Source organism: Oryza sativa, chromosome 3, assembly GCF_034140825.1.
Source record: "Oryza sativa Japonica Group chromosome 3, ASM3414082v1".
Lineage (NCBI taxonomy): Eukaryota > Viridiplantae > Streptophyta > Magnoliopsida > Poales > Poaceae > Oryza > Oryza sativa.
The window spans coordinates 19,073,654-19,095,986 of NC_089037.1; the positions used below are offsets into that span (position 1 = coordinate 19,073,654).

The 22,333-nt window shown below is 45.3% G+C and overlaps 4 protein-coding genes across 4 annotated transcripts in view; 3 read left to right on the top strand and 1 right to left on the bottom strand.

The window, feature by feature from the left end:
* Window positions 1–7,130, top strand: part of LOC4333210 (uncharacterized protein At2g23090) — a 43,545-nt gene extending 36,415 nt beyond the window's left edge. The window contains exon 3 of the mRNA XM_015775718.3: window positions 6,747–7,130. Within this exon, the coding sequence (XP_015631204.1) occupies window positions 6,747–6,866 (120 nt within the window). The 3' untranslated portion in view covers window positions 6,867–7,130. The remainder of the gene's footprint in view (window positions 1–6,746) is intronic.
* LOC136355864 (uncharacterized) lies at window positions 1,279–1,881 on the top strand. The gene has a single exon (XM_066309036.1). It carries the CDS (start codon window positions 1,279–1,281, stop codon window positions 1,879–1,881), a length of 603 nt encoding a protein of 200 aa, XP_066165133.1.
* Window positions 3,066–4,036, bottom strand: LOC136355907 (uncharacterized). Its single transcript, XM_066309131.1, has one exon. It carries the CDS (start codon window positions 4,004–4,006, stop codon window positions 3,197–3,199), a length of 810 nt encoding a protein of 269 aa, XP_066165228.1. The 5' UTR covers window positions 4,007–4,036; the 3' UTR covers window positions 3,066–3,196.
* A 12,760-nt stretch (window positions 7,131–19,890) lies between the features above and the next one.
* Window positions 19,891–22,331, top strand: LOC4333213 (leucine-rich repeat protein 1). The gene is made up of 6 exons (XM_015775744.2): window positions 19,891–20,216; window positions 20,744–20,815; window positions 20,914–21,057; window positions 21,410–21,481; window positions 21,574–21,645; window positions 22,037–22,331. Exons 1-6 carry the CDS (start codon window positions 19,990–19,992, stop codon window positions 22,104–22,106), a joined length of 657 nt encoding a protein of 218 aa, XP_015631230.1. The 5' UTR covers window positions 19,891–19,989; the 3' UTR covers window positions 22,107–22,331.
* The last annotated feature ends 2 nt before the right edge of the window (window positions 22,332–22,333 follow it).

Here is a 22,333-nt window from a genome sequence, read left to right on the forward strand (position 1 = left end):
AAGGTAATAGTGCCTTCGCTGTACCCCTTGGGCGAAATCCTCCGAGGCAAGGAAATCTCAGGTAGGCTTAGCAAATGGGCGGCAGAGCTATCCCCGTTCGACTTGCATTTTGTAGCCGAATGGACACCTGTGTTCGCTTCCGAACCCGAGCCCGTCGAACAACCCTAGGTGATGTGCTCTGACGGTTCGTGGTCGCACAACGGGGCAGGCATTGCGGCAATACTCACTTCGCCGAATGGCGTACCAGTCCGGTACGCTGCAAGACTGCAATTTAATACAACCAACAACGCAGCAGAGTACGAAGCCATTCTTCTGGGCCTAAGGAAGGCGAAAGCACTGGGAGTTCGGCGCTTGCTAATCTGAACCGATTCTAAGTTGGTGGCAGGCCAAGTTGACAAAACCTTTGAGGCAAAAGAAGAAGGAATGAAAAAATATTTGGAGGCTGTCAGAACCATGGAAAAGTACTTCATCGGCATAACAGTTGAACACTTGCCTAGGGGCCAGAACGAGGAAGCAGACGCCTTGGCAAAATCTGCTGCTTGTGGCGGACCGCATTTGCCTGGCATATTTTTTGAAGTACTGCACACACCAAGTTTGCCTGTGGACAGTTTGACAGTCTTGGCAATCGACCAAGTGAAACTGGGCGAAGACCCAAATGACTGGCGAACCCCGTTTGTTAAATATCTTGAAGCTGGTTGGCTTCCGGACGACGAAGCAGAAGCAAAGCGCTTGCAAATCAGAGCCACAAAGTATAAGTTGGTCTCAGGCCAACTTTATCGCTCCGGGACGCTTCAACCTCTACTCCGTTGCATCTCTTTCGCCGAAGGTGAGGAAATGGCGAGGGAAATACACCAGGGGCTATGTGGCGCGCACCAAGCTGCAAGAACGGTGGCCTCCAAGGTATTTAGAGAAGGGGTTTACTGGCCAACTGTGTTAAAAGTTTGTGCTGAGCAAATTAAAAAGTGCGAAAGCTGCCAACGTCATGGCCGAAGCCAATCTGCGCCCCATTATAACTTGCAACCCATTGCGCCAATTTGGCCCTTCGCCAGGTGGGGGCTGGACATCATTGGCCCGTTCTCGGTAGCGCGAAACGGGTACAAGTTCGTAATTGTGGCCATAGAGTATTTCTCTCGGTGGATCGAAGCCGAACCCCTTGGGGCAATCACTTCGGCAGCAGTACAGAAGTTTGTTTGGAAAAACATTATTTGCCGGTTTGGAGTGCCGAAAGAGTTCATTACTGACAACGGCAAGCAGTTTGACTCTGATAAGTTCAGAGAAATGTGCGAAGGGCTTAACCTGGAAATCAGGTTCGCGTCGGTCGCGCACCCGCAGTCAAATGGGGCGGCCGAACGTACAAATGGCAAGATTCTAGAAGCACTAAAGAAAAGACTCGAGGGGGCAGCGAAAGGCAAATGGCCAGAGGAATTGCTATCGGTTCTCTGGGCCCTTCGGACGACCCCCACAAGACCAACCAAGTTTAGCCCGTTTATGCTTCTTTATGGCGATGAGGCAATGACCCCAGCAGAGCTAGGGGCTAACTCACCAAGGGTGATGTTCTCTGGGGGCGAAGAGGGCCACGAAGTATCGCTTGAACTCTTGGAAGGGGTAAGAGTCGAAGCGCTCGAGCACATGCACAAGTACGCCACAAGCACTTCGGCAACTTACAACAAAAAAGTTCGACCGACGGAGCTGATGCCTGGTCATCTCATCCTAAGGAAGAAGGCGAACCTAGTAGCGGTTGGCAAGCTTGAATCAAAGTGGGAAGGACAGTACCTCATCAAACACAAGTCCAGGACGGGATCCTTTTGCCTAGCGACACTCGAAGGCGAGGAGTTCGACCATTCCTGGAACGCCGCCTCTCTCAAGCGCTTCTATGTCTAGAATGGGTGGCACCCAAATCGCCAACTTGTAAAAATGTACATACCGTTATGTAAGCCCTTCGGCACTATGTAAGCCTTTCGGCAAGAAAAAAAAGATAGAGAGAAAAAAGAGAAAGAACTGGATGTAGGGCTATTATCCACCATGGAGGCCCGAACCAGTATAAAATCTCTGTGTCCTCCGCCTTCTTTTTATTTTTTGTGTGATTGATAATTTGTGGAAAAACCCCAAGGCAAACGCCTGATCAGCGAAAAAGGCCAGGGGGGCGAAACGAATCGGCCGAAGCATCGCTCGCTGAACGTTGAAACCGCAACAGCTTGTCTCGGAAAATAACTAGCCGAACGACGTTACGCTCGATCAACATAAAAGCAAAAGCGTTTCTTTCAACACAGAACGCTACAGATCGAAAACGAACGACGAAAAGCTGAAAAGTCAGTACACCTATTTCGCTAATATACGCAAAGGGGCCGGCATGTTCCGACCTAACAAAAGCACAAAATGTGACGATGCGAAAAATAGCGAAAAGGAAATAAAACACATTTTTATTAACTTCGAAAGAATAGAAGGTTCACACGATACAATTCACCTTACAAGTAAATTACATCTTCGCCCCCATAATCACTATCCCTCCCTAAGGAAGGGTCAGGCGAACTAGGTTCGTCATCACTACTAATATCGTACACAACCTTAAGAGGAGTAGGGGGCGAAACACAGACTAAACTATAACGACGCTGAAAGATCGTTTCCTGACGTTTAGTCTTCTGATGGTTTCGCCAAAAGCGAGCCATATCCTCCAAATGTCTTGAATGAATAAGATCGTAATCTTCTAAGGTTCGCCCGGGGTGCACCCGCAGCCAATCGGCAACCTTGAAAACCTTATAGCTGCGACCGTTTATCTCCATTTCGCGATAAATAGGACGAAATGTACATCGTACCTTTGGCAGACCCTTCAACGCCACAAATTTCTCGTTTTGACTTCGCCAGCTCCCGAAAGGAGGCCGAATGCATGACTTTCGGCGAACCCCCTGGTAGACAGTGTAGAAAAAAGCAACACACAGCTTACATAGTAGGAATAGGCGGAAGAAGGGGGAGGTATGGCATAATGCGAAATGAGCGAAATAATAATATGTCAAAGACTTGGACCGACAGTAAGTGGCGAAAAGTAGGTCTGTTATACATATTTTAAAAAACGCCCAACGGCCACCTGTTTCGGTTACAACAAAAGGGTTAGCGGCAGATTGCCGAATATACAACGGTTCGCCACATCTAGCGAACACCAAAAGAAAACTATGAAAATCTAAGAGAAGGGCGGAGGGCCTCACACCTCTGGGTGGTCCTGGGCATCGCCTCCACCCCCTCCGGCCGCCGCGCCTTCCTCTTCACAAAGGTCCGCCGCCTCTGCTTTCGCCAGCTGCTCCAAAAGGCGCGCCTTAGCGGTGGAGCGGCCGTCCTTCTGCCAGAATTGTTTTCGCCACGCACGAAGTGCGGGCGAAATGTCTTGCGCGCTGATTTCCCAATCCTCCTTCGCGTACTTGGGGAACTCGGCGATGTGCTCGTAGCCGAACTGCTGCAGGAGGCCCATGGTAAAGGCCGCTGACACGCGCGCACAGCAGTCGCCGTATGCGGTGGCGCAGTCCGAAATCGAACCACCAGCCTGTCGGGTCCATTCGGAGAAGTCGAAGGCTGAGGCACCTTCAGAGGGGACACCCCGCACTTTCGCGCCCATATTAGTAAGGGTGAGGCGAAGCGTTTGGCACGCTGTCCGCCCGGACTCGGTGGTTTTCACCATCTCCCGCGAAAACCGCCGTGACTCCTCCGCAGCGCTTGCTTCGGCCTTGTGAACCTCCTGCCGAAGAGCCTCCATCTTTGGCTCGGTGAGGTTGTAATAATCTATGAGCATGGCGGAGTGGGCCTTCTCTTTCTCCAGATCGGCCTTTAAGCGATCGACTTCGGCCCTAGCTTCCTTCCCTTTCTCCAGTTCCGATTGGAGCCGCTTGTTTTCGACCTTCACCTCCTTAAGGGTGTTGGCAAGGGCCTCCATCTCCAAATTTTTGCGGCCTAATTCATCATCCTTGACCCGAAGACGGCTTTTGAACCCGTCAAGGCGGGCTCGCACGGTTCGCTCCATCGAACAGTGAGCCGCGAGGATCTGGGTGCAAAATAGGAGCGGCGAAGAGAACAAGTGTCAGTTGTAAAAAAAAAGAGAGGGAGAGTAAAAATAAAAAAAAGGGGGAAAAACATACCCGAACAGCCAGGCTTTTTATAGCAGAGCACCCCTCATCGAACTCATTCAGTTCGGTGAACAAGCTCGGGGCACTGGCGGGCAGTACAAGATTGCTTACCCCCTCCACAAAAGGAAGGGGGTCCGCCCGCGTCTCGAAATCGCCAGGGGCGAAGCGGGGTAACGAGAGCGAATATTTCGAAGCGGACGTCTCAACGACGGCTCTCTTTCCCTTCGCATCAATCAGCGGCGATGCAACCGGCTGACGCGGAGGACTGCCGAATACTTTCGCCGCGGCCGTCACGATTCTTTCTGCAGAGGCCGAAGCCTCAGCGGCGGTACTACCGCCCGCTCTAGCGGCGCCGAGTGGAGGAACAGGGGCGGCCGAAAGATCCAAGATGCGGCCAGCGGGCGAAGTCGGAGTCCCGTCAGAGGACTCATCGTCGCTAAAAACGCGAGCGACATCGATGAGTCCTTTCTTCTTAGCCACCTTTTTTACAGGACCTCCCTTCGCCGCTGTGCCCGAAGAGAATGCAACCAGGGCCTTCGCCCCCTCTAAGTCTTTCTGGCGAAGGGGGGAGCTATTCGACTCCACCCCGGTCTCGTTATGGCCAGGACTCGGAGTGGGGGTATAGCCGGGAGTCTCAGCGCGGCCCCCGACTGCCTCGCCCGTGGCCTTCTCGACCACGATCTCCACCTCCTCTTCTTCCCCTCCTCCTCTTCGCCGTCATGTTCTTCGGCATCCTCCTCGTCATCAGCATCAGAGTCCGACGAAGCAGGAGCCCTACGCTTCCTAGGGGCAAACGTTAAAGTTCACGCTCCCGAACACCGTCTTCTTCGTTCCAGCCGGAGTAACCAGCGTCTTCGAGTTCACGGCGGCAAAGAATATGGCGCCGAAGAGGGTAGCGCTGGGTTCGAACCCGGAAGTCCGGCATGCCCAGTCGAAGACCGAGATCAGAACCAGCGCCGACGGGCTCAACTGTGGGAGTTCCACCTAGAAGAGGCGAAGGATCTCCGGCAACAGCATGTTGCATGGAAACCGTAGCCCAGCCTCGAAAAAGACAGCAAAAACCACCGTCCGATTCTCTGCAGGTTTCGGCACCACGGCTTTCCCTGGGGCGAAAGCCTGCCCCTCAACCAACGCCCCAGAGCTGACCAGCTTCGCCAGCTCCTCGTCGTCCATAAGAGAGACCCCCAAAAAGGAGGTGTTGTCGTCGACCCGGCCAGGGTCCGGTCCAACCGCCTGAACAGGGTTTGGTTTGCGAGGGGCCATGGCGAAAGGTGTGTGGGCGGTGGCGGAACAAGAGGGTAGGCAAAGCACCTACGAGTTCAAGAGACACAGCGAAAGGAAGTAACGGGAGAGGAGAGCGCATGCAGTAAAAATGGCGAGTGCGGCGGTGAAAAAGAAAGGGGTGGGAATATATAGCCCACCGGGCCGACGTTTCGCCTACCCGCCAATCATAAGGCGCCACGTAGCGCAAGGGTAGGCGTAAAGGTAAAATCTCATCATCCAAACAGCACAGTAAAAGGCCCAATACTGTTCCCTTCCGGCCCGGTACAAATAAGAATATTTTATTTGCAGGAACAGTGTAGGTTTCGGCAGAAGCATCGGTCGAAAGGGGGCGCCACATACCATACCACATGGTTTGCACGGTCTCGGCCGAAGCTCCACTCTCACCCTTGCCTGTGAGGGGCTCGGATGGCATGAGGCCCTTTGACCAAATTTGCCGAAACCCGTGGCGAAGGCTATAAACCAAGGATGATGCGAGGCGAAGGGTCGCGTGAGTACCTGCCGAAGAAGGACGACTTCGCCATAGCCAGTTCGCCCTGGCATCCAGCGAAGAAGGACGGCTTCGCCATGTCCAGTTCGCCCTGGCATCCAGCTCGAAGAAGGACGGCTTCGCCATGTCCAGTTCGCCCCCGCAAGGGCCGAAGAAGCCTTTTCGGCCCATCAAACTTAGGGGCTATAGGGCCGGCGGTCGCCTGACGGCCCATCAAGGGCCCATAAGTCCTCTTGACATTATGTAACCCTGTGAACGTCCCTTTCATAAGGGCAACCATGTAAATTCCCCCGTATAACCTAAACCCTAGTAGTAAGAACCTATAATGGGGCTATAAATAGTCCCCTAGGGCCATGTAATGGGGGGATCCCAAGAAAAATTCAAAATTTAATACACTTCGTTTCTTTTCCAACCACTGTTGAGTAACGACGTCTTTCGACGTATGCGGTTGTCGTTTCGACAACAAACTGTAAAGTATTTTGACAAATAACACTGTTCATAATTCTTGATCTGTGGAATTTGCCTTGGGCTATGCAGATCATGCACACTTGGCATTGAATGTGACTCGATGAAATGGGTCGCCTGTGTGGCTCCAGTGGTTTACAGTTATTTAGGCCTTCAGTAACTCATTTTGATGCATCATGCCTTCTGTGTGTTAGTACTATGAGCTTGAATGTGTATTGGTTTTCCTTCTGAAGTGTAGTTGCTTATGGCCCTAGTCAATTACCTTGTTGATTACTGCTTGTTGGAATTTGTGAATTCATAGTTGAGCTTTCGAAACATAATAGCTATGTGCAGATGAATGATTTGCATGTTGTTGCAAGCTGGTTCTAGTTTACTGATTGTTTTGATGGTCATGATTGCAGTGCAAGGTGTGTATGCAAACATTCATGTGCACCACATCTGAAGTGAAATGCCGGGAGCATGCAGAAGCTAAGCATCCAAAGACAGATGTGTACCAGTGCTTCCCCCATCTCAAGAAATGAAAGATTGTACCAGCAAGCTGTATCATGGTCATGGAATCCAGAAAAATTTGAAAGTTAATGTTTGGGTCAGTTGCCATTAGTCCTGAGGTTTCTCTCTTCTGATGGAGCTCCTTACATGTTGTTTGCTACCGTCTGATCATGCGTCCTGTCCTATGTTACTCTACATAAGAAAGTGATGTGGTTTCCAACTAAGATATTGTCTGCTGTTAAACCAGATTGATTGTCTACCTGATCATGAGAATTCTGTGCCAATTTGCATGAGCATGTGCCTGACTTGAGTGAATTCATTTTGCATTTTATGTATTTTTACTCCCATGGTGTTCTCCCTTTACTTGAGAAGGGCATATTGTTTCTTTAGGGGTTAAGGCGAGAAATGGCTTGATGAACCCTTCAGTTATTCCTGTTCAGCCGTTTAGTTTCTGTCTCCTTGGTAGAACGAGGGGTTCATTCACAGCAATATTTCCTTTTGACCTTAGGGAGCAGGTTTTTTCAGTAACTTTGAACTTAGTTTCTTGCTCTCATTTCACGCATATTCTCATTTAACATTCACTGCTTAATGACGCGTTTTGCTCATACACCAATTTGCGACCTGTTGTAATTAATTTGTACATTTTTTTTCTGCAAGCCGCCTTTTTTTTTTTTGAGAAACTGCAAGCTGTCTCTTGGAAATACATGCTTATTCCTTATGCTTATTTAGTTAGGGAGATTTTTTCACGGTCCTTCAGGTTTCTCGGTACCTGCAATCTAGGCAATCCGATCCATTCCATCCAACGGTTAGGAGAAATTGGTACATGGTAGTAAGCACGCTTTACTAAATAACGTGTTTCATACGAAAACTTTCATATTATAATAATTAATATTTAATTAATTATATGCTAATAGCTTTCTTGTTTTACGTTCGCTCACTTAATCTTCATTTTCATGAGTTTGAAACACCACCTATCTCTCTTTCTCCTCTCACTTTCTTTTCTTTTTCCTCCATCGGATGGCAGTGCCCTTGCCGGCAGCCTCGCCAGTGGAGTAGGATGCTGGAGCGGTGGGAGGGGCCGGAAACCGAAGAGTAAATTGGATTCCTTCCCAGTGTGCTGCTCCTTCCATCCATGCATCACGACGCTGGTGAAGATTTGAGCGGTTGATTTCATGGTTGGCTCTCGTACGATTGTCAACGATTTTCATGGCTAGCAGCGTCTTCTTCCATGCCGGCACCATGATCTACATCCCGCCTCCCTTGGCCAATTCAGTATTGCCCATTTGCCCCCGTCGTTGATCCATCAGAAATAAAGGGCAGGGGGATGTGGTCACAATAGGCGGTGGCAACGGCTTTCCATGTTCTCTTGTTTGGTTCGCCATCAACTCCAAATCCCCCAAATACGACACAACCCGCTATGCCTTCTGCGCCACCGCGTTCACCTTGCCGTGCACCGGCGCCGGCGCCGCCACCTCCATCTCCACGCTCATCCGGAGCCACCACATCCACCTCGTCAAGCACCCAACTTTACCGCCATCCCTAGCATTCAACACCTCCGTTTCCCTTGCACCTGACACCATTTGAGGGGATGATAACGACACTATTCAACTTCAACCACTGCCGTAGAAGGGGATGAATTCGATAGACAGGAGCATCGTGGGCGAGCTTAGCATGCCAAGCGTTGCTTCGTTCCCTATCCTACCCCCGATAGATGAACGGCCGGATTTAGATCGGTGGTATAGGTACCTCAAGATAAATAATGCTGGATCAGAGCTATGCTCTTTGTTTGGGTATGGCGAATGAGTAAATGAGTAGCTAGCATGCAGCTGGTGAATGTGGTGTCTGATGATTCAATTGTACATGATTACTCAGATGTTAACTGACGAAGAATGCCTTGTTGACCTACGAGTGGGGTAAGCTGGTGCGTCCTCTCGAGTCTTCTTTCCCCTTCCTCTTTCTACAGTAGCCGCCCCCTTCCTCCAGCTCTCCGGCCCCTCTTCCTCCTCGATTCCGGCGGCTTGCCGCCGGCGAGGGTTGGAGGAGAGGTCCGTCCACCTCCCCCTACTAGTATTGTGTGGTTAGGTCTGTTATTAGGTCGTCAGGTTCTTCCTGTTGTTAGGGTTTGTCTCTAGTTTGTGCTTTTGCCGGCGAGCTCCATGGGTGTCGGAGTGGTCGGAGGCGGTGATATGATGATTGGTGGCGGTGGAGGTGCGAGATCCAAAGATCTAGGGGCAAATTGTCGGTTGGAGCTGGCTCCTGGTGGCGGCGTCGACAGCAGCGTCGCTGTCTTTGGCCGGGAGGTCGCTGCTCTGTCCCTTGAGTCGACTGCGGTGGCTTCTCGTGTCCTTCGCTGGCCCCTCCTCCTTGACTTCTTCCTCTAGTTCCCCTTCATCAGTCTCACCTGCGCTGGCTGTTGCTGTTGTTGACCTCGTCGATGATGGCCCTGGTGCTAGGTGCCCTTGTGGAGGAGGACATGTTTGGAGTTCTGGAGACGGCAGTGGATGGGTTTATGCTCTTGCCGGACTCTTGTAGACTCTTGATGCAATTTCATCTTCCCCAGCCAACTTCGTCGTCTCAGCAAGACAAGAGGATCTTTGCAGCCACTACAACTCTTGCATGATGAAGGTTGATTGGTCTTTGGTTCTGGCTTCTCTTTTTTGCCTGATTAGTAGAAAACATGCTGAGTTTGTCATTCGGGTTGAGCTCGGACCACCTGCGCGATTTCAGTCGACAGGGTTATTGTTAGAGTTCCTCAGATTCAATGACGAGCTCCGTGGAGATCCTTTGCTGAGTCCGGTGAAGCTCACACCAATATCTACGGCTCAGCATCACACCTCTGTCCTGTGCCGTTTCTGTGGAGGCAGCCGATGAGGATTACCGGTTTGTCAAGCGGTGTGCACGTCTTATGAGGCTCTAGGAAGGAAGCAGTCGTCGCGGTATTGCCCCAACTCCCTATCGATTTGCTCCTTTTCTGCTGCTCAGTCCCATTAGGAAGTCTACTTCTTTAGTCCAGAGTTAACCTCCCTTTTCAAAAGGGTGGCTCTTTGCTTTAATTTATCTTCTGGCAATGTAATGGGATTTATCCCCTAACCTATGTTCTTGCTTTTAATATATATGTGTTTCAAATAAAAAAAGACCTACGAGTGTACAGCTTGAAATGAAGATATATTTAGCTATTTGCATTAGGCAAAAGAAGTGCTAATTTCTTTGCATGTATGATCTTTTTGCAGTTGTGAAACGACATTGCTGGGTCAAATCGTCAGCTATAAAAAAGTTGGGTTAGGTTAACCAAATATGCTTGATTGATACTACCTCCGTCCCAAAATAAATACAGCCATAGATATCCGTGTTCATTGTTCCAAAATAAATGCAGCCATAGATATCTGTGTTCATTGTTTTGACCATCCGTCTTATTTAAAAAATTTATAAAAAATATTAAAAAATTAGTCACACATAAAGTACTATTCATGTTTTATCATCTAATAACAATAAAAGTAGTAATCATAAAAAATTTTCAATTAAGACGAACGGTCAAATATTGAACATGAACAGTGCTAAAACTACATTTATTATTTTGGGACAGAGAGAGTATACAGCATCTCTGCGTCAGAGAGCACCAGGGGGAGTTAGATACTGGTGCGTTCAGAATTCCAACCTTTTCCAAATTGTACAAAAGAGGATGTATCCTTTCTATAGTCGCTGTAACTTTCACAAAACTAGAATTACACATATTGCTACACTGGCAGATCGTGCATGCATTATTAGCCAAAGGGCAATATCCAGTGGCAAGTGTGAACTATTGTACCAACTTTGGATAGGTGTAATCTTAGGCCCATTTGAATCACGGGAAATTAAAGAAAAAAAATAGAGGAATGGAAAAAACATATGATTTTGACAGAAATGCAAGTATAAAATAGAGAATTGTAAAACACAGAAAAAATTACAGGAATGACCGTTTGATTGGGCCGCAGAAGAGATGAAGACTTCAAGGATTTTTTTTCCCATGAGGTTCTATCTTATATTAAATTTCTTTCGAAACTTACATAGAACGAGGCATTTCATAGGGATTTCATGGGATTTCGTAAGATTCATTCCTTTGATCCAAAGGACTACGTAGAAAGAGTTCCTATAGGAATTAAATTCTCTAAAATTTATATGAATTTTCTTTGAATCAAATGGGGCTTATATATAGAGACATACGTGACACTGTTCTTCGTCCGAGAGGAAAATCTATGTAAGACACTAGGAAAATCTATGTAAGACACTAGAAAATCTATATAAATTAGCCCAATATATTTTTAGTATTAGGAAATAGTCAAATATTAATATTTTTTAATAACAATATTTTATCTATGTTATATTATAATATATTTCCTTCGTTTCACAATTTAAGTCATTCTAGCATTTTCTACGTTTATATTGATATTAATGAATCTAGATAGATATATATGTCTAGATTCATTAATATCAATATGAATATGGGAAATGCTAGAATGACTTATATTGTGAAACGGAGAGAGTATTTTTTATCCATATCGTATGTTCATTTAGCTAGCAGCTGTAATATTCGCATACTTAACTTTTTTTTTCTCGTTGTCCCAGTTCATTGAATTTGCTTGCGATATGGATACATATGATGATATGAATGACTTGCAACTCAGTTGCGGTAGAATAGAATAATCTTACGTCTATGAGGAAATTAAGCATAAAGCCGTTCATCGTGTGACGAATGAGAATACAAAATGGCCAAGGCCCGCCCAAGGATGAAAAGATCTACCAGAAATATTATGCGGTTCTAAGAGCATGTACAATCGGTGTCCCTGGGTCGTTCCTCCGATTCACGCCGTTCAGCTCCGTTGCTTTTTGACCCGGCATCGTCGCCCAGCAGGGGAGCGCGGCACATCGCAGGTGGACGCGGCTCTCTCCACGCCTAGCCTACTTTTTCGTGGGGAGTTGAAGCTAAGCGCCGTGTTGAGCGCGTGGGGAGCTCGTGGCCAAGGCGCCCAAAGCTACCCCGGAATTTCCCCTTGTACCCTCGCCCTAGTGCTTCGAAACCCCGACAGCCAGCAGACGTCGGCTCCTCGTCCTCATCCGCCGCGCCGCCACTACCGGCGCAAATCCTAATCACCATTAGCGATGGGAGAGAGAGGGAAAGGGAGAGGGAGAGAGAGAGAGAGGGAGAGGGAGAGGCGAACGACGGCGGCGAGAGGGAGAGAAGAAGGCAATGGCGCCATCACTGTCAAAGGCGAGTGCCCCCCTGTCTCCTCGATGCAGCGCGGTCATCGCCGCTCCATCCCGATCCGGCTGCGGGGGAGGGGGGCAGATCTGCCCACGATAGCATCGGTTCTGCCACCTCCGACCGGCGACCGCGAGGTGGAGGAGGCTGGGGAGGACGGCGACGACATGATGCGACGGGCGGCGACGGGAGAAAGGGAGAGAGTGTCGTCAGTGCGGAGACGGACGGCGGTGGGTGGGAGCGGGGACGAGAGAGAGGGAGGGAGGCGGCTGTTGACGCGAAAAACACACACTGGCAATTTTCACTGTTAACAGCGGCCCTCCCCGTCGTCCTCGCGGCCGCCGATGACGGGAGAGAGAAGCGAGCGGCGGTAGCGGCGGCAAGAGGAAGAGAGAGGCGAAGAAAAAGAGAAAAGGAGGGGCGGTGACGAAAAAAAGAGAGATTAGGTGTGGGGGGGAGAGAGAGAGAGAGATTAGGGGTAGGATAGTAAAAATATATGCATGGGGCTTTGTGGGCTAGGACACCCGTTGTGGGCTGAGTATCTCTCTACCTAGTTGCTTCATATTTTAAAGAGCCCACCTAGTTGTGTCCTTCATTAGGAGACGAGACGGGTGTCCCATAGAGCGGCTTCAGTTAGTGAAGACACTCTAGGAGTGGCTTACATTGTACATGCCCTAAGGACATCTACAATCAAAGCCACACATAGAGTGCCCTCAATAATCGAGGGTACTCTTAGGAGTACTCATCTCCTATTGGAGGCTACACCTAGGTGGGCTTTTCAAAATTTGAAGCAATTGGGTGAAGGTACTCAAACCCACAATAGATGTCCCAACCCAAAAAGCCGATAGTGGCTATTTTCCTATGCTACCCCTCTCTTCTCCCTCTCTCTTCTCTTTTTCTTTGCGCCGGCCTCTTTTTCTTCGCCGCCCCTCGTCCTCCATGCTCACGCATCGTCGCCGCCTGACTCCCTCTCTCCTCACGCGCCGCCATTGGTCGCCTCACTCTCTCCCCCTCTCTCTCCCATCGCTAGTAGCTGCGAAGGCGATGAGGAGGGCTGTCACAGATATGTTCATCGGCGAGCAGTCAACGGCGAGAGTGGCGCGCGGATTTGTTCATTGCCGTCGCGGATCCGTCATCGCCGCCGGTCGCCTCTCTCTCCTCTCTCTCTCTCTCTCTTCGCCACTCTCTTCCGCACCCTCGGCGGCGAGCACAATGTCCGGCGAGGCCAGGGCAGCGGCGGCTCCTTCGCCTCTCGCCATCGCTAGCCAAAGGCGGTAGATCCGGTGTTGTCGTGGGTGGATCTAGCCCTGTGCGGCCAGATCATGATGGAGCGGCGTCGGCCGCTCCACATCGAGGAGATGGTGGCAGTGACGGGCGCGGCACCGGCGGAGGAGGCGTCGGTACTCGGGCGGCGGTGGCGGCGGCGGCTACTTCTTATTGGCCGAGAGGTGGAAAGGGGAAATCTAGAGGTGAGAGGGGTGTCCACAAGCCACACCCCTAGCCACCACGCGCCCAACGTGGATCCCGGCGAAGTGGCTCAGCCAAAAGTGGCCGAGGGACGCGTCTTTCAACCGAGGGTCGCGTTTACTCGTAGGGGGACAACGCGGCCTAAAAAGCAATGGAGCCAGACGGCCGTGAGTGAGGGTATGCCCAGGGGCTACCCATTGCTCATGCTCTAACATATGCATGCCTTCAGAGAACTGACTGTTCACTACTCAGTTCAGCTAGCTGGGATTCCAAAGAAAGACAAATTAAGCAAAAAAAAATTATAGTTCTAAAAAAACAAACAATTATGATTTTTTCTGGACTACACGTTTCTCAAACTGCTAAATAATATGTTGTTCTAAAAAAATTATAAAAAAAGTGCTTCAAAAATTATATTAATTGATTATACACTATTTACTTTATCTTACGTATCTTCATAATCTCCTATTTTCCCTACTCACACACACACACACTCTTAATAAATATTGTTTGATGATCTTCCCAATTAAGCCGATCATCAACATCTCATAAGCATGCGTGTAGGATGGTCATGACAAACAACAGGATTGTTACTACAACAACCAAGTAACCGTAAGTTCGTGTTCAATTGTGTGCCTGTCGGGGTACTCCGTACAAAAATTTTGAACCACACTTGATTTCTTTCGATAATGGAAATAAGCCTTCCCACTACTACAAAACACATTTTTTCTGGAGACTAAACCATATTTTTCCTGGCGGCCAAACATTCCGCAAGCAATTAAAGGTTCAGTGAAAATCAATGATATTCGTTAGCGGCATCCGACCATTAGTGAAAATCGATTTCCATAATTTCATTTTGATTTTTAGGTGGGAAAGTAAAAATAAAAAAATATTTTGATTTTTACCGTGCATCTATAACACAACTATAAATCCTAATTGACAATTTTTACACTCTTTCGGATTAAATTCACAAGTATGCGATTTTTTTGAAGGATTCGAATACAAGATTCTCTCCACACAGACACACATGTGTTACATTATCATCTCACAATGAAGCACTTGTTGTCTATGTCTATATATTCAGAATGTTATTGTTTTGATTTCCATTGTTCAAAATTAAAATACTTATTTGCCTCTCTAAATGACTTCCAAATAAAAAAAGTCATGATAGAAAGTTATAGATCTCATAGAGCTCTAAGAGTTTGACACATGTCATTTGTCCATTGGAGGTTATTTGAATCATATATCTGAAATTTTGTAAAACAGATCTTGAATCCTGTAATGAATATTTTGAACCCTAAATAATCTTAAATGGAAAAGTTTTCACTAAAATGTTGTAGATCTCATTGAGATATAGTACAAGTTTGGTATAAGTTTTATTTTCATCCAACTTTTTATGGAAAAGTTAGATACGAATACATATTTTTGTAAAATTGATTTTCACTAACAAACGTCTTAAGCGCCCGCTAGTGAAAATCAATTTTCACTTGCGGATGCTTATGTCGTCGTTTGCCAGTAAAGATAATGTGATTTTCACTAGTGAATGCTTATGTTATCCGCTAGTAAAAATAAACGTGACTTTCACTAGCGGCATTATTTTTAGTCTGCCTGAAAAAGTTAAAGGAAAGTGCCATGAAAAATCTTTTTTATGTCCCCCACTTGATATAACCTTAATATTTAACCACAACGAAGGACTTCTTTGAAAGGCTGAAATTAATTCCATTGCGGGATTATTTTAAGAAAACAATTACTTTAATTCAGGTAAGGTAAGGATGAAAAGAAATTCCTGCATTACGGAGGTAGCCAGGGGTAAAGAAACCAGTTATTAGGTGGAAAAGAAATTCCTGCATTATAGAAAAGAAACATAGCATATTTTGAAGAAAGAAGACATTTTTATTAGGTGGAAACCAGTTACTGAATGTTTGGAATCTATATTTTTTTAAAAAGACTACATTTCATAAAACACACCTATTGTGACACATAACAATAGTTTTATTGTCATAAAGTTGTAGAAATGGTACGTGACACATAACACTAGTTTTATTGTCAATTTGTCATAAAGTTTCTCAAAACCACTCTATTAACTAATTTGACATACTCTTATATCAAAACTTTAAAAATCTTTACTCACATAGATTCCACGTAACATTTATATGATGGATAAAAAAAACTCATAAATTTAGGATGTCATTGTGGAAAGAACTCAAAAGAATAGTAGAATAAAGTTAAAATAATCAATAGTTTTGTTTTGTAAATTTTATGGTCACAATACATAGGATTATATATCATGGGTCAAAATCTATATGATTTGTGCAACTTAGATCACGATACTCAGGGATGCGTGAAATTTAGTGTAAAAAAGGTTGACTTTGGTCATGAGGGAAAATAATACAAAGCATAACTAGCAAATTCATTCATATTCAAAACCAATAGGTTCTCCTTTGCAAATAAATAAATAAATAAATAAATAAATAAAAAGGCAAAATTTTTTATGTCCTTTCACAAGTCAAGTCATGTTGTGTGTACTTTAGTTTGGCAGGTGCCCTGATATTTCGTTTCGTGCTCTCTTTCTTCGCAGCACGTTCTGCGTGTCGGGGAGACGTACATCACACAGTAAGGGCATTCGCAGTGAGTGTATCCCACGTATTTGTGGAGCCTCAGCTGTCACCTAACCTAGACGTACGAGTCTAAAATCTTGTTCACTTTATATTTCAGCCACTACACTTTTTATCAGTTCTCATAGTCTTTTTTTTCAATTTATGTGAAGGTCCAAAATTTACAATAAACACCCTAAAATCTAGAAAAAAAATATTTAAACCTCCTCCTTTTCTCTGGGATCTCTCCCTCAGCTCAACAAATCACCGCAACTCCTCCGCTGGCCACACGCTTTCCTTCCTCCATTTTCAGCCGCCGCGCCTCCCCCTCCTCCGGCGCCTCTCCCTCCCCCACCGGCGGCACCTCTCTCCCTCCCTATCTCCATAGCTTGACCGAGCTGGTTTCGCCGGATCCAGCCTGAAAGTCACCGGATCTGACCTTGGGAAGTGGCGGGAGCGGCTCGACGACAGCAGCGGCACGACGACGGTCATCCCGCAACCCCTCCATGGCAGGGACAGCCTCAATGGTGACGCGATGGCAGGGCAACCTCGATGACAATGATGATGAGGGGACCGTTGCTTCGCGTTTTGGGACATAGCCTCTCCAACGCGGTTTTGCCCCTCTCCTCGCGCGTCATGGGGCTTCCTACTGATGACAAGTTCTGACGAGGTTCGGGTGGACAAATAAAGCTCCACATTTTTGGCGGAGACTGCTCCACGCTAACATGGCTCGGAATCTCCTGCGCCGGTAAGCTGAGGTCGAACGCCACCTCACCGCACTATGAATGGCCTAATACTCCCTCCACCCCAAAAATATACTCCTAAGAGATTTTAGTTGAATCCAAATTCATAGTATTAGATGTGTCCCATACAACCAAAATCGACTGAGCAAGAGATTTTGGGACTAAGGCCGTGTTTAAATGCTGTAAAGATTTGGTAAATTTTTTTTTGACGTATACAGACAGACATTTGAAGTATTAAATATAGACTAATAATAAAACAAATTACAGATTCCGACTGTAAACTGCGAGACGAATCTTTTGAGTTTAATTAATCCGTCATTAGCACATGTGGGTTACTGTAGCACTTATGGCTAATCATGACGTAATTAGGTTCAAAAGATTCATCTCGTGATTTACAGTCGGACCGTGAATTAGTTTTTTTTTATCCACATTTGATGCTCTATATATGTGTCTAAATATTTGATGTGACGAAAAAATTAGAAGTTGGAAGAAAAAAGTTAGAATCTAAAAGGATTTTGTTTTTATCTGGAGTGGAATATGTAAAACGAGCTGATGACTTTGAATTTTTCTGTGTGGGTCCCACGTAATGGTCCATACCATGCACCCGGACAAAGAACGCCAATACCACGGCAAATCGACTGAGTGCCCCATGGGACCCACTTGCCGGCCCTATGGGACCCACTGGCCGCAAATTGTTCTGTCCACGGATCGACTGCACATTTCCCTTTCTCTACATCTAAATTCATCAATCCAAAAGTTTTTCAAAAATAAATTCATCCACTCAAATTATGTACACCCTCCATGAAAAATCAACTTCTACAGAAGTTGGTTTTTTTATGAGAGAGAGTACTAAGCTATACATGGAAAGAATTGTGGCAGAGAGAGCCACTTCTGGAGGCATCTTGCTAGGGAGGGGAGTTGATCCGATCATACATGTTCCAATAGACTATAATTGAGAAATTATTCATTTGTGTCATGGTAGAGTTAGCCCTTTTCATTGAGGTTAGCCGACAAAAACCTTCTAGTATTAAGGTTTACTATGGCATATAATGAAACTAACCCCGCTGATATTATCGGCTAGCTTTGCCCTTGGCCTTGAGTCATGTGTAGGGTTATGAAGATAAATCAACCCAACATATCATAGGTGTAAAAAGAAAATTACAATATCCAGCTCATGTTACCCAATACCCAGTTGGCAAAGGTTATATTTCAGAGAGTTCTTGAGCCTTACGACTTATTGATTGTGTACACTATCGGCAGAAGCCAAGCTTATAACCTGAAAATATATCTTTCCCAACCCATCACTCGACATCTTGGTTCGTACTAAGTTTGTTCCAGTTCAACGATTTGCCATTGACACTGTCGATTGTTTTGCAATATACCAGTGGGCTGACCTTTTTTTTAAAAGAAACACCCAAAAATACCCTTAACCCTTATAGACATACAATGTTAACAAATAATTTATCTCATTAGAAATTCTAAAATAATATGAAAATATTTATGTGGCCTTCTTATACAACATGGAAGTTTGTGTATAAGTTTTAAGTTCTTTTTGGTATTTTTATTTTTTGAAAAAAATATTTTTTGGGGTATATAAGAGAGAAATTGCTTACACAAAAGATAGTAGCACAAAAATATCTTATATAGCATATGAAAGATGATTTACATTAAAAACTATAACACAAAAATGTATTTTACATAGCATATAACATATAGGTTATATATATACATATTTAAAAAAAGTACAAATGAAAAAACTTGAAACTTATATACAAACTTCCATAATGTATAAGGATGTCACCTAAAAAATTTCATATTTTTTAAAACTTCTAATAAGATAAATCAATCTTAACCTTTTATGTCCATAAGTGTATTTTGGGTATTTTCTAAAAAGATAAGTTGAATGACGTATTGAAGAATAATTAATAAAGTTGTCGGTGTATTATAAAAAAAACAATGTTAATGGTAAATTGTTGAACCAGAATAAACTCAGTAGCATAAAATAGATTTCCTAAGTATAAGGATTTAGGTTCCATTCTAATCTTCAACTCAAAATTACAATTTTCTTGTTTCTCAGTAACACGCTTTATAAATTGCTAAACATTTTTTTTTGCAAAACTATTATAGAAGCTTCTTAAAATAAATCAAATAAATTTAAATGTACAATAACTAATACTTAATTAATTATACAATAATGATCTATCTCATTTTTTATGCTGAAAAACTAAGTGACTAGGGGTGAAAACGGACCGGATTCAGACGGATAGTGGTCATACCATATCCTAAACCATATTTTCAAGTGGATTCGGAGCGGGTGCAGATAGTGTCCAGATGCGGATGTGGAGCGGATTATTTCGGATGCCGGAAATTGTGCAGAATCGGTTCGGAAAGTTTCCATATTCGTTGTACTATGAAATGTCCCATCCAGTTCTAGGTTGCTATATTATGGGACGGAGGGAGTACATACTTAAGTGCTAAACAACATTAAACAACATGAATACATTTCATGTTGTCCATAATTTAAAAATACAACTGCGCAAGTGTGAGTGTGTGACATGACACGGTGAAAGACTTAGACTAAGAAAATCTAGGTTAATTGATGAATTAGGCCATTGGATGGACCAACTTATGTTACATGCAATAGATAGAGTGGTTACATGTGTTGATAATTACGAATTATCTGGAAAACGGCCTATTCGGATTTTATAGATACCGTATCCGCATCATACTATCTACATCCACATCCATATCAACCGGATTTTTAAAAGTCCATACCATATCAGACGGATTCAGAGTGGATTGGATCATACTATCTGTAACGTTCGAACGCAGTTCCCCAAGGGCGACAAATCCTCCTCTGGGTGAGCCTTGCAAAATGCATCCTCTTTGTTCCTGGTCCAAGTTTGACCGTGGACCTTGCAGTTGAAGTGTTGACCGCAATCCCCTACTTTTCCAAAATTTCCACCGCCCACCAGCCACCACCACCACCACCACCAGCGGGCCTTCACCCTCTTCTACTAGTCTTCTTCCTCCTCTCGCCCTTTCACACCGGAGCCATAGCCGGCGGGAGAGGCCAGCCCGACTGCCAGAGCCTCTACCTACGACTATCCGCGGCCGGATGGCGCCCCGCGTGTCCCTGCTCGCCGCCGGCGCCGTGGCCGTGGCCGTGGTCCTGCTTCTCGCCGCGCCGGCGCGGGCGTCCAACGACGAGGGGGACGCGCTGTACGCGCTGCGGACGAGGCTGTCGGATCCCAACGGCGTGCTGCAGAGCTGGGACCCGACCCTCGTCAACCCCTGCACCTGGTTCCATGTCACCTGCGACCACGCCAGCCGCGTCGTCCGCCTGTGAGTTCCTCTCCCTCCCGAACCCCCCCGCCGCCTCTTCAAGATTTTCCAACTCCGATGCCCAAATTGTTTGGTCCCCGACCGTGCGAAAGATTGCTGATTGGTTCTCCACTTCTCTTGCTTATCGAATTTGGAATCTGTCAACTGTGCGTGCTGCTGTGATTAATGGTCGGGGCTTAGTTTCCGTCTATTCTAAATTAAGTCAATTAGGTGATCATCTGCTGCTAGCTACGTATAGTTATTACTGGTTTGATTTGTTCGATGAACTCGTCAAAAATCAACACTTGGTTCAAGATCTCGACGCACCAACTCTTCTGCAATAGCAGGTCAACTTATAATTTGCGGACTGGCAAAAGAAATGACCTTTAATTTAGTCTTTCAATTGAGTTGCTTCTTGTTCACGAATTTCTTGGTTTGCTGCTCCGGTAGCAAAAATCGTGTTCAGAAGGTAGCAATCCGCGTGTTCAGAAGGATCGCACACTAAATCCTTAATGGTCTGACTATTTTATTTGTGGTTAATGTTTCAGGGATTTAGGAAACTCCAACATCTCCGGCTCGATTGGCCCTGAGCTAGGCCGTCTTGTGAACCTCCAATACCTGTATGGGCATATTACGTGCAAGTTTTTTTCTGTTCAAATGGCGAGAAAGGGATATATGACCATGATTTAATCAGTAAAAATCAAATTTTGATTTGCAGGGAGCTCTACAGGAACAATCTTAACGGTGAGATCCCAAAAGAATTGGGCAATCTCAAGAATTTGATCAGCTTGGATTTGTATGCCAACAAGCTCACTGGAACAATCCCCAAGTCGCTTTCCAAGCTCGGCTCGCTGAGATTCATGTATGTACCATCACCACCTGATTATATTACAGCTCTTGCTTAATACGAAGTCATGTCATGTCTAGTGCAAATAAATGATCGGTGAATCCAAATATCCTGACGCTTGTGATCACAATTTCTTCAACTGATATGAAATCCACAAATCTCTGTTCATTTGGTTTTATGCATGGTTAAGTAGTTTTTTCTTATACCAATGCACATTTTTTGTTAGATAATGTTACCAATGCACATTTAAGTAGGAGTAACTTTTATCAAAAGAAACAGGAACTAAGGAAGTAGGCTTCAACTCATTATTCATATTTGTACAGTGTTTCATATGCTACCACTGAAAGCTTTTGGTTTGTGATATCAGGCGGTTGAACAATAACAAGCTTGCTGGATCAATTCCAAGGGAGCTGGCCAAACTATCCAACCTGAAAGTCATGTGAGTATAAAACTATTTATTTTAAATTAGTTATTTCCTTGACTCTCTATGGTTACTGAATACTGATTGCTCTAAGTTCTTGTGAAATGTAGTGACTTGTCTAACAATGACCTCTGTGGAACTATTCCTGTTGACGGTCCCTTCTCAACCTTCCCTCTTCGAAGGTATACCTTAAAAGTTAATTTACTATTGAAATGCATTAGGTTGAATTTGATGCTTGACTAAAACAAATGTCAGTTAATTCTTACATTGCCCATTGACATGACATTTGTGATTTGTATTGGTTAAGTTTGTTGGAATGGTTTGAGTCAAATAAGTTTGGTCACTATTTTGCTACTAGTTTCGCGGAGTTTAGTTCTAAACTTATTCTTCAAACTTCCAATTTTTCCATCACATCAAAACTTTCCCACACACACAAACTTTCAACTTTTCCATCACATCGTTCCAATTTCAACCAAACTTCCAATTTTGGCTTGAACTAAACACACCCTTTGTATCCCTCATTACCACTGGACCTTTCACATAAACTGACAGCTAACTCATCTTATTCTGCAGCTTTGAGAACAACAACAGGCTCAACGGCCCAGAGCTGCAAGGTTTGGTTCCTTATGACTTTGGATGTTAAGAGCTCCATGTTGGTGAAGTAGCACAGCAATGCATGTCGTCCGTTGATAAATGGAAAAGAATATAGTAGTACAAATAGGAAAGCTAGCATGTATGTTGTGAGTTCACATATGCAGCAGAGCTGCAGAGCTAAAGAGGGAAGGTTAATGTACCCAGGCAGCATGAACAAAGAATGTATTCAGAGAAGTTTTACTTATATTCATGATACAGGTACTATGTATGTAAATT

Excerpts from the sequence above, each read along its gene's own strand:
- LOC136355864 (XM_066309036.1), top strand. The coding sequence starts at position 1,279 with ATGTGCGAAGGGCTTAACCTGGAAATCAGGTTCGCGTCGGTCGCGCAC.
- LOC136355907 (XM_066309131.1), bottom strand. The coding sequence starts at position 4,006 with ATGGAGCGAACCGTGCGAGCCCGCCTTGACGGGTTCAAAAGCCGTCTT.
- LOC4333213 (XM_015775744.2), top strand. The coding sequence starts at position 19,990 with ATGGCGCCCCGCGTGTCCCTGCTCGCCGCCGGCGCCGTGGCCGTGGCC. Across the intron at positions 20,816-20,913 it reads CTTGTGAACCTCCAATACCT|GGAGCTCTACAGGAACAATC; the intron begins GTATGGGCATAT and ends TTTGATTTGCAG. Across the intron at positions 21,482-21,573 it reads CTATCCAACCTGAAAGTCAT|TGACTTGTCTAACAATGACC; the intron begins GTGAGTATAAAA and ends TGTGAAATGTAG.